Source organism: Monomorium pharaonis, chromosome 1 (genome assembly GCF_013373865.1).
Source record: "Monomorium pharaonis isolate MP-MQ-018 chromosome 1, ASM1337386v2, whole genome shotgun sequence".
Taxonomy (NCBI): Eukaryota; Metazoa; Arthropoda; class Insecta; order Hymenoptera; family Formicidae; genus Monomorium; species Monomorium pharaonis.
In genome coordinates this window covers 17359446-17375010 of record NC_050467.1, presented here as the reverse complement: position 1 = coordinate 17375010, position 15565 = coordinate 17359446, and the positions used below count along the sequence as shown (strand labels likewise).

Here is a 15565-nt window from a genome sequence, read left to right as displayed (position 1 = left end):
GAGTCTACAATACATCCAAAGTTCATTTCCGATCGTTTCCTTATTAGAGCACCAATATTATTTTAGATTTATGCGAGATTTATCCTTCTTCTTAAATAAATAAAGACTGATACATATTTAAATCTCGCTTAAAGCTAAAATAAAATTGGTGCAATCAGCCGTTAGCAATTACCGTAATTATGTATGCTTCGAAGTATTTCACTGCCGGTTAATTAATATTCTGCATTATTATGGTATCAGATTGATATCATCACTTATCAACTGCAATTATGAACAAATTTATATTTAATTAATGCTCTTCAAAAAATATAACCTTGTATATGTTGAACAAAGTTATGTTTTTTAAAGAGCATTAGTAAAGTGTAAATTTGTTAATTGATAATTGCAGTTGATAAATCATGGTTTCAATCTAATACCATATGATAATGCAGAATATTAATTATAATTTTATATAATTTTTTCTGAAGGCAAAAACTTCAGAAAACATTACATAAAATTCTACAAAATATTTTGCAGAAAAATTCTGAAGGCAAAAACTTTATACAAAAATCTGTAAAAACTGCAGAAATTCATGCACAGAAATAAACAATTTTTTGTGCAGTAATTTTTTCCTACGGTGTACATTAAAGGTGTTGATTTTTTTAAAATAATTTTTTAAAATAATTTGCAAATTCAAAAAAACGTTTCTCGTAGATAAAATATTTAGTTACCCTAAAAAGGATTAAATAGATTAATTTTGTTTTTATAATTGATGTTCGAAGTGTCCACTGTTCATTCTCACCATCTATTACACCTAAATTGATAATTAATTACGATTGCCGTCTTTTCTTTATAAATAATTTTTATATTACTGGTGGTGTCCACGGGGTTTGCACGTGATGGCCCGCGTTGCCAAAGCGTTGCTCGCACCGCAGACCGCGTATATCCCAAGAAAATCGTGACAAACAAAGTAATTATCCAGGTAGCACATATTTGTTTCGAAAACGTGTCACAAATGTTTCTTCGAAACCTTTCATAACCGGCTCTTGGAAACGTTTCTAATTGGTAAAAATGTCCACTCCAAAAATGTTTAGGGAAACGTTTTTTTAAATAGAAGAAAAAGTTAAAAAGACGGTTAAAATTCGTTTTTTTCTTTATCTGTGAAAAATTTATTTTTTTACAGATTTAATAAAATAAAATATTCACGCGCGCGCGCGCGTATGTGTGTGTGTGTGTGTAAATGCATTATATATACTTATGCATTATATACTTATGGAATTACATATTTGTTTAGTAGCCTGCCATTACGTAAGTAGCGCTAATATAACAATATATACAATAGCTGTTTGATACAAAAAGCATTTTTAGTTTCGAGCATTTCAAAACTTTTAATTACACATATACTTCTTGATTATTTTTTTTAAACTTTAACGTACTATGACATAAATGTCCCACGTAGCACATATTTGTTTTAAAAACGTTTTATACACATACGTATACACATACACGCGCGTGCGTAATTGGGAAATCCTATTATTATCTTCTCCTATACATACATATATATGTGTGTGTATATATATATATATATAAAACTTTGAATTAAAAAATTAATTTTTATTCTATTTGTAGAAACGTGAAAAATACGTTTCTTACTCTCTAAATTTCCTAGAGTGAAACATTACTCTAAAAGAATGAAAATCAAACATATCTAAGTTCGAGTGATTTGTCACTCTAATTAGAGTGAAAATGCACTCTATAAGAGTGATTTTTATTCTAATTAGCACTGTTATAAAGTGCATTTTTACTCTAATTAGAGTGAAAAATTACTCGAACTTAGATATGTTCGATTTTCACTCTTTTAGAGTAATGTTTCACTCTAGGAAATTTAGAGAGTAAACTATGATTTTAAAAACGTTTCCGTTGAGACGTTTCTTATTAGCATTTGACGGTAAAAAAGTATTGGATAGAAAACGTTTATAAAACGAATGTGTGCTACCTGGGTACTGAAGTACGCGAATTAATTACTCCATTCATGAGGGTGATGGCGAAAAGGCGTAACGAGAATCAGCATGCTGGTCACTCTGACTATCTCTGGATCAAAGATCGTCAATAATCGGCTCAGTAATTAATTAAAATTAAAAATCGGAAAAATCAGCTATCTGTCGCGTGATTCCTGAGGAATTCCACTCCCTTTTTCCGCATACTCCTAGGACATCCTAGTCCTAGAGTATATAAACGCGGCAAAAACTATAAAAAGCAGCATTTTGCTCTACATAGGCCGTCGTGCTGCTCGATAGCACTGCGCCAGTCACCGCGCTGCTCATACCTAGCCATTGTGTTATAATAGTGTTAACATTCCGGGCGTAACACCCTCGCGAAAACACATCGAACAAGCTGCAAACAAAATTTACACTTGTACTGTAAGTGCAAATATTTTAATCGCCTTTTCCGATTGCTATCCGAATATTATTAAAATCAGTGCGCGTTAGTTGTTACAAATATTAAAATCATTATTGTACAAATATTCACAAATTCAATGCACTAATTAATCAAAATAAAACGTACTAAGTTGTAATTAAATTTCGGTTTTAGTCTCTTTCTTTCTTTATAAAGAGATTTTTCCTTTTTTTTTATTGTAAAGTGCGATAACTTTTACAATAAAGCATTAATCTCTCAGTATATTTCTTTTATTTTTTTGTTTGTATGCTCATTGCTCTTTTCGATTCGCGAGTGTTTAGAGTTTAGAAATTAGAAAGGAGATCCTCCCTGGTATCTCCCTTGTTCTCAAAGAAGTGGCGTCTTTTTTGACGCCTCATCCCGAAGACGCGCTTCTCCTCAGGTGTTTCGTCTTCTCCTTGAACCTTGGGCCACGGGTACCTATTAACCATTAACGGCTAAGAAGAATCGTGGAGCTCTGGAAAGTGTTTCATTCGTGGCATAAGGTCGAAGTTAGTAAAAAATCACTATAAGCACTTTTGAATCTTTCGAAAATCCAAAATAGCGGAACAAAATTCAAAATTCGATTATTTATCAGCAAAAACCTCATATAAGAGTTCTTCAGAGGGCTGATGACGATTTTGGTGTTAAAATTACAGAATTCGAGACGGCGGATCTAATATGGCCGCTTGTGGCAATATGTACTTGACATAAATTACTCTTCTCCCATTCAACTAGCGTGAAATTTTTTATTTTTTATTTTTTTAAATATTTAAAATTATTTTTTTTAACAAGCATACCTATTAAAGCGCTTCATCCCACAATTTTTCTTCGCTTTGTGGACAGCGGGCCTGCCTATTAAGGCGCTCCACCTTACAACCTCCTTTTTTCTTCGTGGGCAATGGGCTTGCCTGTTAAGGTGTTTTTCTCCACGTTCTCCATCTATATCTATCTTTCGCAGATCCACTCATAGTCTAGTCAAATTAGACTTTGAAAATGAACTAATTGTAAGTGGCACTTTTTTTCACCAAAATGTTCGGAACGTGATTAGAAATAAAATGTGGGTGTTTGAGACTCGCAACTAGTTTCGGAAAGTTGTAAAAAAAAGCATAAAGTGTAAAATTTTAGCCCGAAATCTTCATTAGTTTTTACAAGAAGCTATTTGTTTATTACAAACTCGTCTCCGAAGAAATTAATTCCTTCAGCTTTGGCAAGTCACACAGCAACCAATTTGAGTGCTGATTGAAGGCTAATAGCATTGCATCCATGCAGAAACCTTTTCTGTGGGTGTGAAAATAAATCCTAAAAAAGAATCCTTTTTTACTTATGACTTATGACACTCTTAATGCAAAATTTCTTTTTTTATTTTACTTTTAATTTTAGGAGATTAATTATGTCGTTCTACCAGTAATAAGTATTTCAAAGATTTGTTCTTTTCTTGCACATAACTCAAAAATGCCAATTTTTGAGTTGTAATATAGTTTTACAGCAAATGAGCGATATATATATAATGATTTTATAACATAAAGTTATAAAAAAACATGTGGTCAAAATAGAATCAAGTTAAAGTCATTTTAAATCAGTGACGAATTTCGAGTCAATTTGATGTCTTTTTGACATCAAATTAACTAATATGTATTGCTTGGGTAATTACATAATAAATTATTATTCTCCTTTTTTCCCTTTTCCTTTTTCTTTCCTTTTTCTCGAGGGAACTGTCCTCGAAAGTCTGCCTGGCGCGCGAACTGCACTCAGTAACCATGGATATTATAACGCGCTCGTTCATTCCTTCTCTTTGATTTCACGTTTCTCGCAACGCCATTCACTTACGCTCCTTACCTGAGAGATGGCTTCCGCTCGGCAACCGCATACCCCAGAACGTAACAACCATATTCCAATATTTACTGCCAGCTCTAAAAATCTACAGTTAAAGTTATGTAAATTAGAATATGCCTTTCATAAATTTTCAGTATTACAAGTTAGATAATTTATGCATATTGGAACGTAACTTCCCAGATAGCACAGATGATCCTTTTAAGTTCAAAAAGAATTCATCTTTTTTAATTCTTTAAGAATTTACGTAATCTGTTCGAAATGAGTTCAAGAAAAGTACCATATTTAAATTTATTATGAATTCACACAATTTAGTCAAAATGAGTTAAAAAAGAATTCAATATTCAAATTCCTTATGAATTCAATTGATTAGTTCAAAATTAGTTGAAAAAAAATACCACATACAAATTTATTATAAATTTATATAATTTAGTCAATATTAAAATTTTTATAAAGAGCCGTAACACTATAGAAAGGTATAACAAATGTGTCTTTATTTTTTTTTGACAAACCAAAAAAATTTTATAACACTTTTTTTTTTTTTTTTTATTAAAAAGAACATAAAAATCTATACCTCTTTGTTATTTGTCAAAAGTACTATTATTATCTAAATAGTATATAAATATTTTATACTATTATATATATATTATTTGTTGTAAATTTGATATATAACTAAATAAATATTTTTTTTTATTATAATAAACATATAATAACGCGTTTAATAAAAAATTTGTAAAAAGAATTGTAAAAAAATACATTATTTTTATATAAAATTAGGAAATGTTAATTCAATAATATACTGCAATAAAATATGGGAAATTTTATACATAATTTATACATGTATAATAACAATAAGAGAGCTTCTCACTTATAATAATAATAATATACTAAATTCTTTATTTTTGTAGCAGTATATTTTTAAATTAACATTTCTTATATTTCAAAGAATTCTTTATTATCCTTTTTTTACACCAAAAAGCAATTTCTTTTGCACTATAAAAGAAATCATAATAAATTCAAAAAAGTATCTCGATAAAGTTCCATTAGAATATTATTAAAAAATAATTTTAAATTCAATGCAAATTCTTATAGAACATAAAATGAACTTTATATGCATTACAAAAGGGACTCAGAATTGATGACATACAAAAGAACTTCTTTTGAACTCTTAAGAATTTTTTTGATGCAGAAATAGATTAAAAAAAGACTTTATTTCAAAATTTAGGTGTTTAAAAAGAATTCTTTTCGAATTCGTTGTGCTATCTGGGTTTCCTTATTTACCATGCATTAAGAAGCTAAAATCTGTCATGTTCTGATTTTTGCTCAAGTTTTTTTGTGCATTTCGACGATCGACGCTCCCGTATACAGATGCTTTTATTCTAATAAAAATAACTTCACTTTTTTTCAAAATTGATTTTATCATTATATAGGTATTTATCGGTATTGAAGGTATTGAAGAAATAAAAACGACTGTTACAGACAGAAGCACTCTCTAAGATGTTGCACCGACAATTTCAATTTACTTGGTGCATCTGCTTAATTGTATTACGCTGTGTTTCTGTACATACTCAAAAATTTAATGATGGTCTTATTCAAATATCGCCAGCTTATGCTATTGCTTCAAAAGCCGATCTTTTAAATTCAACAACATGTGGAAAAGAATTGCAAAATTTTCGAGACGCTGTTAATCAACAACTATTGTGGAGTTTAAAAAGTAGGTAAAATTTGTAATCATAGTCGTATTGATATTAATCTATTAATAATTAGACTAGTAAAGTTAGCAAAAAATAATAAAAATTATAATTGAGTATGAAAAACTATTATTGATATAAAAAGGACTTTACAAAATTTAATTTTGCATCAAACGAATTTACGATTTATTATAGTACATATTTTTAATATACATTTGTGGCACTGCTTAAAATTAAAAGAATTTTAGATACTGTAAATGACACAGTACTACAAATATTCTATAAGTCAATCACATTGCTTTTAACTTTTTTGTCACATGTGAGTCGAAAGTTCCTTTCGCTTTACTTTTCTATGAGTAAAGCGGCAAACAGCATTTTAATTTCAGCACTTCGGGTGTTTACGATAATTCAAGTTTAAATTAGTTCCATTAGAGCCGAAAGATATTATGACAGATATAACTATATATTATCTTTGTGATAACTCAACGCTGTCCGATAAATCAAGTAATGAGTATGATCCACTTGATGCAACAAAGACTTCGAAACATTCTATGATTGACCAATTTGTTAAATTATTTGTTTCTATTGGTCACTTAAATGCTTGAAAGCATTGCACGCAAATTAGAAAACGTGCGTTTGCAGAAATGTATCAATATGCCGCCATTTTAAACAATTATATACATATAATTATACATATAAATAAAACTTTTTTTATATAATTAATATGTGTATAACAAAATAATTTATATTCGGTTTTTCAATAAAGCATTCATTTGCCCACAAAAAATTCCTAAATACAGAAAGGGAATCGTAGTTAATCTAATCATAGGTCTCAAGGGTTATGTTACTCCTTAACTTTTACGGAAAAAATACTCAAGTTGAGTATAATTTGGGACAAGGGGTAAATACTCAATTCAGTGTAAACACTCAACTTGAGTGTTCGCTCTTTAATTTACTTTTAATTAGAGTGTTATTACTGTCAACTTGAATGTTTGCCATCTAATTGAGTGTTAATTTCAATGTTAATCCTAAATTTAAGAATAACACTAAAATTTACACTCAATTAGATAGCAAACATCCAAGTTGAAAGTAATACTGAAATTAATACTCAAAGCCAGCTGAACACTCTATAGTTGAATGTTTATTTTAGATATTCGTTTTATGTCTATTTCTACCAATACAGATTAATTTAATCTCGGTTGAACTTGCTTTTCTTGCTTTTGTTTTTATTTAACATTTTCTAATCCAATGTTTGAGAGTGCACGCTCAATATTAAGTGTATACCTTCAACCGATAGATGTTAAGTGTACATCCCCAACGTTTCAGTGTTCACACTTTATGTTGGAAGTATACACTCATTTATTGAGTGTCATATCCAAATGTTGAGAGTATACTTTCAAATATTCAGAATTAAATCCAAACTTTGGTATGAACACTCAATCATTGGGTGTACACACTCAATGTTCGAGTATAAACACTCAATCTTTAGTGTAAATACTCAAGATTTGAGCGTATACACCTAAATTTAGGAGTAAACTCTCAAAATTAGAGTGTTTTTTCCGTAAGGGAAGACGTGTCGTATGTTTTTATTTACTTCTATTCTCAAAAAAAATTTTGAAATCTTACAACTTAAATATAAATAAACAATTAAGTAAACTAAAATTGCCTAACATTTTGATCAAAGTTGCAAATTCAATCGATAAATAATATTCTTAGATTTAATTTTTGGGCTTTTATTATAGCCATTTATAACTTATTTTTACTGGTATACCAATATAAATAATTATTATATGTAGAAATAGTAAAATAAATTTTCATTATACATTAGCTGATTAGCATATGAAAGCAAGTATTCTTAAGGCAATATTAATAAACATTTAGCAATTTTTATGTAGCAAGATACTACACAAAAATCATTTCTCATATTTTTCCACCTAATTAATGGAAGTTACATTATAAAAATAAGAACAAGAAATAAGTCACCAAATATACATATATTAATAAAGTAAAATTTAATGAAATGATTTAAAAATTGCGAATTTTGCAAATCTATTTTCGTAATAGTCCTTGATCTTATTTTTATAATTTAGCTGCTTAGTATAATCGACGTGTTACGCCTTGATAGTAATGGAAAAATTGAGAGTAGAAACATTAGGAACTATAATAAAAAGTAAAAGGTAGCATTTATTTGTTTTAAGTAATTAACAACATTCTAATTTTTATTGTTAGTTTTAGATTCCAGTGGTGGATATAAACCAGGTTTTCTTTATGGAAATAATTATTGGTTAGGCAGTCGTAATCAATGTCTCGATACGATGAATAGGAGACCTCTAATGATATCACCACAGAAAATATTAAATGACAAGCAGTATCGTAATCCGCAACAAGAATTTCCGCCTTTCAAAATAAATTACTTTGTCGCTCATTTTAAACACAATAGTACTTTTCAATATCACATAAATGTTTTTGATGAAGTAAGTTTATAAAGTTATTATGTGATAAAAAGAATAAAAGGATACTTAATTGACATATTGTTTCAACTTAGGATGTGATAACACTAGGACTCTGTCTGCCAGCGTCGTGCTCTATAAATAATCTAAGTTTTATCTTGAAAAGAATATTACATGATAAAAGCATCTTAATGCACGACTTTTATTTCGCGGATCTTCATCTGATTCAGATTAAAGGTCTAGAAAACAATGACAAGTGGCTATTTGGAAGTGCATTCCTTTTTATCTGGTATGTCTCGGGAAAGAAAATTATAATTATTTCATAATACCGTAATATAATAGTAGACAGAGTGTCCTGCATCAGATATACAATACTTCATGGAAAGATAGACGGGATCAAGGTGAACATAAAAGTCTACTATAGTTTTTGAATATCTCCAATGATAGTCGAGATATTAATAGTACAAATGAGAGCGCGCCGAGAAAAGCGCTGAGCCGCTCGAGCTATAGTACGGCCCACTGTGTCAAGCATTGGCTGCCGGCGGCAGCTCGAGCTGCTCAGTACTTCCCTCGGTGCGCTCTCATTCGTACAATTTGAAAAATTAAAATCTTGGCTATTATTAAAGATATCCAAAAACTATAGTGGATTATTATGTTCACCTTGATCCCGTCTATCTTTACTATAATATAATAGTAATATTAAGTACTAATAAAATGTAATAATATTATAAAATTTTCGTATCTTTTTTTGAAGAGTATAAAAAATAAGTAAAGGAATCTTTTATTTATAGTGCATTTTTAGGACTTTGTTTTATGACAACAGTTGGAACAATATATGATATACTCGTATATCAAAAAAATGTAAGGAATAATGAAAAGAACAAAATTGATGACGGTAAGTGCGTCATATAAAAAACCGTTTAATATTTGTATTTTAATAAGTTACTTTCAATTTTAATGTACTACAGATTTTAACTTGTTTACTCTTTTAATCTCTAAAGGATCGGCGCTTTTTTGAACGATTATTTTAGTTTTAATGATAGAACATTTTTCTCTGTCAGCGATCTAAACTAATACGAAAAAAATGTCCATTGCCTGATATTAGCCTTGTGGTCGGAAAAAAATAAGTGGTTATTTTTTTGCTGTATTTGAACCTTATATTATTATTTATTATTAAAATAATTGTTTAACGTTATTTGCAATAAAAATGTCTTGAAAAATATGTATAAAAATATAATTATGTCGCACTTTGTAAGATACAAGGCAGTAAAATGCTATTATACAAAGTCAATTTATTTTAAAACAAATACACATATTATAATAAAAGAAGTAATTAGTTAAACAAATATTGTTTTTGGTAAATCTAATTATAAACTTAATATTAGACTTGCGGTCCCGGAGAGGTTAATATTAAATTTATTTATCTTAATTATTTAATACTTTTTTTTTATTTATTTAATACTTAATTATTATCACATTTTCTAAATCATTGAATTGTTATTCTAAATTATTAATAATTAACAAAATAACATTTTTTGTTACAACTTGTGTGTATAGTTTATTGTGTACATATGTACTTTACTAAAAAAAGAAGGAACATTTTTTTTGTATATCGACAATTTAAGCTTGAAACTTCTTCTTTCAAATACTTTTTAGCAACTTCAGTTATCTTTTTTTTTACCAACCTAACTCAATAATAAAGCTTAATTGATTTATTGAAATAAAAATTTTTAATAATATTTTTCTGCGCTGCATCTGGCAAAAAAATCACAAAAAAATTCTGTTATTCGCATCTTGTAGCAAGATCTTTTTCTTTTATTTTGTTTATTACTGTGCGATTTTTTATCCATAAGTTATTGAGAAAAAATAGTCCTTTTAACTTTTATTGATAAAATTTGACTTTTTTTGTAACATAAATGCAAATAATTATTTCCGACGTATTTTTGCGTGTTAAACACGAATTTGTTGTCACAATTTGGCTATCATGTCACAATTTTGAGAAAAATAACGTCAAAGAATCTAAAAATGACGATTTTGAGGGTTTTCAAAACGTTATAATATCGGCATTAAATTCTTTTAACAAATTTGTTAAAAGAACATAAAGAGTTTAAAAGGAGAAGTTTCGAACTTTAAAACGTTTTTTGGATTTTGTTTCTGCAATGAGTTTTTGCTACGTTTTACCGGTTTGAAGAGAAAGCGTCCCAGATGCGCACAGTAACGAACGGACACTACCAATCAGATTGCTGGGTTGGTTAGGGTTAAGATAAATTTATAGAATTTGATTGGTAGTATCCGTTTGTTACTGTGCGCATCTGGGACTCACTCTTTGAAGATAGCCTAAATTTTCGATATACAAAAAGCATTCTCTATTTTTTTTAGTAGTTTATATGCATGAATGTATATGCATGTGTGCACGTATGCATGTGTATATATATATATATATATATATATATATATATATATATATATATATATAGGAAATACAGAGATATTTTACAAATATATTAAAAATGTACACAGTGGACATTCCATACCTATTTAAAACATCCAAATTAGATACTTAAACATTTTCAGACAGAAAAACTAGAACATTTTAAAGACATCCCGTTTTACTTTTTTGAACATGTGAAAAATGTCCATTTTAAGCATTAAACAAACCAAAATAAGACCTATTTCAATTATTTACAAAATTGAAAAAAAAGATAGGTGTAGGTAGAGTGCTTCTTTTTGGTGCAAATTTATTAATACAAATTAATTTGTTAGCAATTTATTAATTTCACAAAATATAAAATTAAACAAATTAATAGAATTATTTTGTAACTTTTGATCTTAAAATTTTGTATCGTTTCAAGGTTACTGTATAGATACGTTATTATTATACCGCGCGAATAATTCAACTACGAACAAAAATAATTGTACTACAATCCACTACAAACGATTTTCTATAAGATACAGTCGTTAAAATTGATTTATTTTAAAGTCGGGGAATGAGGTTTTTGTAAATTCCGAGAATTTTTTTTCTACGCTGCTACAAACAAAATAAATGTTACTACATTCAACTACATACAAAAATTTTTCAAAAAAAAAAAAAAAAAAATTAAGAAAAAGAATTGCTTCAAGTCGAGTGCCAAATTCACAAAGCCATGGTTTTAATATGATCTTTATATTATTATTATTTAAGATTAAGTGACGCGTCTATCCTTTTTGTTTATCTCGCTCTATGGAGGCAACAGAAAGATGATATAGCTGAAGTTCGTGAGTTTATAGGATTTTGAATCTGATCTAGGCCATTTATCAAGAAAATGTTTTTTTCATATATGCTGTCATTTCTATTAGATATAAAAAAAGTTAACAATTATTTCACACAAGATTTTTTTTAATCTACGTAAAATAAACATCTTTAAGAGCCGGTTATTCCAACTTTTTAATATACTTACCTAAGAGGTAAGAATGTGTCTATCTTTATTTTTTTTCCTCAAATACATAAATAAATACAAACACATATATTATGTGATAGGTAAAGTTATCAAGGAGTTGGAACAACAAGCCCTAAATCACTCAAATATAAATATATTTTGAACGTCAAATAATGTATGTTTTTAAAACATTTGTACGCCCATGTACGGACATTTGAACAAAATAAAGACTAAAAACGAATGTGTATTGAATATTGTGTGCTGTATGTATGTACGTGTATACGTATGTATGTTATAAATTGCTTTTATTTAATATTATTTTTAATCTTAAACTTTTTCAATTTTGTATTAATGTATTACTAAACATTTCGAACTGATTTAGGTATCAAAGACGTGTCTAAAGAAAAAGAAACAAAATTAAATTTATCTTCGCACAAGAAAAATATAATTGGAAATATATTAATATGTTTTTCCGCTTACACAAATACGAAAAAAATATTTAATATGAAATTAGACGACGAAACAGTACTGGTCATTCATGGTTTAAAATTTCTAAATATGTTTATGATAATAATATTTCACAGCTTTTTCTTTTCATTAGATTCTCTCGGTGAGTAAAATTTTGAATATTTTTTCATCTCTTGTTTTTTATTCCTTTTATGTTAATAACATTTTTTTATTTACAGATAATAAGATAGTGTTGTGGAGATTTATTGAGAATTATACTGGTCATTTATTTGATGCATTTATTGGATTCGTAGGTCCAGTCGATACTTTCTTTTTTTCAAGTGGATGTTTGGTGACTTATTTGTATTTGAAAAATAATGTACTCATTAAACCGATTCGATACAGAGAAAAATTAACTGAATTCTATATCTATATAATAATAAGGTTTTTTCGGTATGTTTTTTTATATAACAAAATTAATATAATAAAATTATTGTAATAATCTGTGAAATAAAAGTTTACGTCTGTGATATGTACGTATGTATGTAAAGTTTTAAAGTAAATTTTTTAATCCTAATGTATGAGTAAACAATTGCTCTTTTTTTGCGCACTAATAATTAAAATTTTGTTAAGATTGACACCGACATACGTGATGGTGTTAGGAATAACACAAGTAAGCTCCGCTTGGCTTGACAAGGTATCGCAAATTTATACGTACGAAAAGCCGCATGAAATTTGCGCGAAGTACTGGTGGCGAAATCTACTGTACATAAATAATTTCTTTGGTTTCGATACAATGGTATAAACACTAATTAACATCAATTTAGTAATATTATGTTTAAATATAGAACTTTCTGACATTTTTATTACAGTGCATGTGTTGGAGTTGGTATCTAGCTAATGAAATGCAATTTTTTGTAATCGCTGTGGCAATATTAATTTTATCGACTGTGTAAGTAATCTATTATATTATAAATAGTTATGTGTGTGTGTTTTATGCTGCATTAACGGATAATGTGTTTCTTACGTATATATTTAAATAAATATATATTGTGAATTATAGGTACTTTTACGCTGCTGTTATGATATTGGGTGCACTTTTAATAGGCTCCATCATTCTTAGCGGTTATATTTCTTACATTTATGCATATATACCAACGTAAGTTATTAAAACATCTTTTTTATCGATAAATTGCTTGAAAGATCTGTTTATTGTTACAGACCTGATGAAATGTATAGACTCCGAGATATTTTATACATCACACCATGGACAAGAATAAATTCATATATTATTGGAATAATTGCAGGATATATGTTAATAAAATTAAATAATCATTTGCTTTTGAAAAGAGTTAAGTATTATTCTTCGTACAAGAGTACAAAGTATTAAAACAAAATAGATATTTAAATAATTATGGAATAAACTTATTATTTATTAATTTTTACTACAATACAATGTAATGTGTATAAATAAAAACATATAATAATAATTTGATACAATAATTTCAGAAAATCGTAATTTTGTGTTGGTGCATCTTCTGTCTTGGTAGCGCTTGTAACATCTTCGTGTTATTTTACAAGCGTCTCGAATCCGTTTTAGCTACTGCTATTTATGTTGCTTTTCATAAAACAGTTTGGGCCACAGGTATAGCATGGATTGTAATAGCGTGTTCTACTAAACACGGAGGTTTGTTTATTTATTAATTCATAAATTTATCTTATCAGAACAATATATGTTATATATATACATTTTGTTGTAGGTATCGTTAATAAGTTACTATCGCTTAAAATCTGGATCCCTCTTAGCAGACTCACGTATTGCGCTTATCTTATACATCCTATCGTCATACGATCGATTAAGTATTATAGTGAAACATCAATTCATTTTGAACTTATGTCTTGGGTAAGTATATAAATGTTAAAAATTTTAATATTAAGAGACAAATGTATTAACTTCACTGATTTTTCTGTCCAGATTGTTATGTGTGTGGGATACATTACGATCAGTTACGTTTGTGCTTATATATTGTCTTTGATGGTGGAAATACCTTGTATCCTGTTAATGCAAATGTTTATACCATACCGTAATAGAATGCATAGAAAAGTATTGTAATTTTGCATCAGATATATAAGGTACTATGTAATGTCATATGCATGCTAGAAGTTTAGAATTATTTAAATATTTTAAATGTACGTTTTAGAAAGAAAAAACTTTAAAACAAATATTTTAGGATTAAGAAAATGTTATATTTTTAAGAAATTCTTGTAAATATAAATAATGGAATAAAAAATTAAGGAAATAAAAACAAGTTAGAAATAAAAGCATTATAGACAAAGAAATATTAGAAACAATGGTAAAGGCCGAACTATTTGTGACCACGTAAGATTCTTGCATTAGTTAATAAGAAAGTAAAGTACTGTAGAATATAATTTAAATAAGAAAATAATTGTACTGAACTTAAGATTAATTATTTTTGTATCATAAAATTTGTTTTATTCGAGCGTTAAACATAATTTAATAAATATTAAAAAAGAAATTGCAGACTATGTAAATGTACGCATTAGTAACCGCAATTTTTTAATTTGATATTATTAGTGACCGCCGATATATTCCCGATTACTAACCGGCGTGTTGGATTGAGTGTATCAGTTAATCATTTAGTGACCGACAGATTAATTTCCTCGTCACAAATCAGTATACACACGATGTCTTCCTTATTGTTAGAGTGTTTTTCCAACTTTGGCAAATTTATCAGGTAAGCATGTGTTTATCTTTATTTTTTCTTAAATAAATAAGAACAGATACATATTTACCTGATAAATAAGTTAATCAAGAAGGTGGAACAATCGGCCCAAAGTAATTTAACCTACAATGATAGCATTGTCATTACAGTTTTTTCTTAAATATGCATTGAACATTTTTCCGTTTACTTGTACAAATGCAATTCACACGCGCTAAAAAATGTGTAAAAATGTGTGTTAAATGGTTTTTTTTTGTAATTTACTGTTATAATTAGTTTTCCTGGTCACAAATAAAGACATGCATAATGTTTTATTGTCCCCATTTGTAACGTTTGCTTATATACTCAAAACTACCAATCTTTTTCGAAATATGTTAATAGCATAACATTTAATAATTATTCACTGAAATACTTACACAATATTGTCCTTTAATATTTGTTTTTGACGATATATCAAAGCTGTCACTGTATTATGATAAACGCCCTCACCTACTAACGTGTCGACAAACTTGGATTTGATGTGCTATTGATGTTGACCGAGCACCTTATTTCACATTTTTATAAGTATTTAT

The 15565-nt window shown here is 28.1% G+C and overlaps 1 protein-coding gene across 1 annotated transcript; it reads left to right on the top strand.

Annotated features, from left to right (window-relative positions):
• The first annotated feature begins 2232 nt into the window (after positions 1-2232).
• Positions 2233-14385, top strand: LOC105827825 (nose resistant to fluoxetine protein 6-like). The gene is made up of 15 exons (XM_036292471.1): positions 2233-2399; positions 2718-2927; positions 5728-5962; positions 8169-8413; positions 8485-8678; positions 9181-9284; positions 12188-12415; positions 12492-12705; positions 12886-13051; positions 13125-13204; positions 13316-13411; positions 13474-13603; positions 13762-13939; positions 14013-14155; positions 14228-14385. The coding sequence occupies exons 3-15, from the start codon at positions 5746-5748 to the stop codon at positions 14363-14365; spliced, it is 2133 nt and encodes a 710-aa protein (XP_036148364.1). The 5' UTR covers positions 2233-2399; positions 2718-2927; positions 5728-5745; the 3' UTR covers positions 14366-14385.
• The last annotated feature ends 1180 nt before the right edge of the window (positions 14386-15565 follow it).

What these genes read in the sequence shown, in the direction of transcription:
- LOC105827825 (XM_036292471.1), top strand. Translation starts at nt 5,746, where the DNA reads ATGTTGCACCGACAATTTCAATTTACTTGGTGCATCTGCTTAATTGTA. An exon ending in TCTTTGGTTTCGATACAATG is followed by an intron (nt 13,052 to 13,124) that starts GTATAAACACTA and finishes TTTTTATTACAG; the next exon opens with TGCATGTGTTGGAGTTGGTA. An exon ending in ATTTATGCATATATACCAAC is followed by an intron (nt 13,412 to 13,473) that starts GTAAGTTATTAA and finishes TTATTGTTACAG; the next exon opens with ACCTGATGAAATGTATAGAC.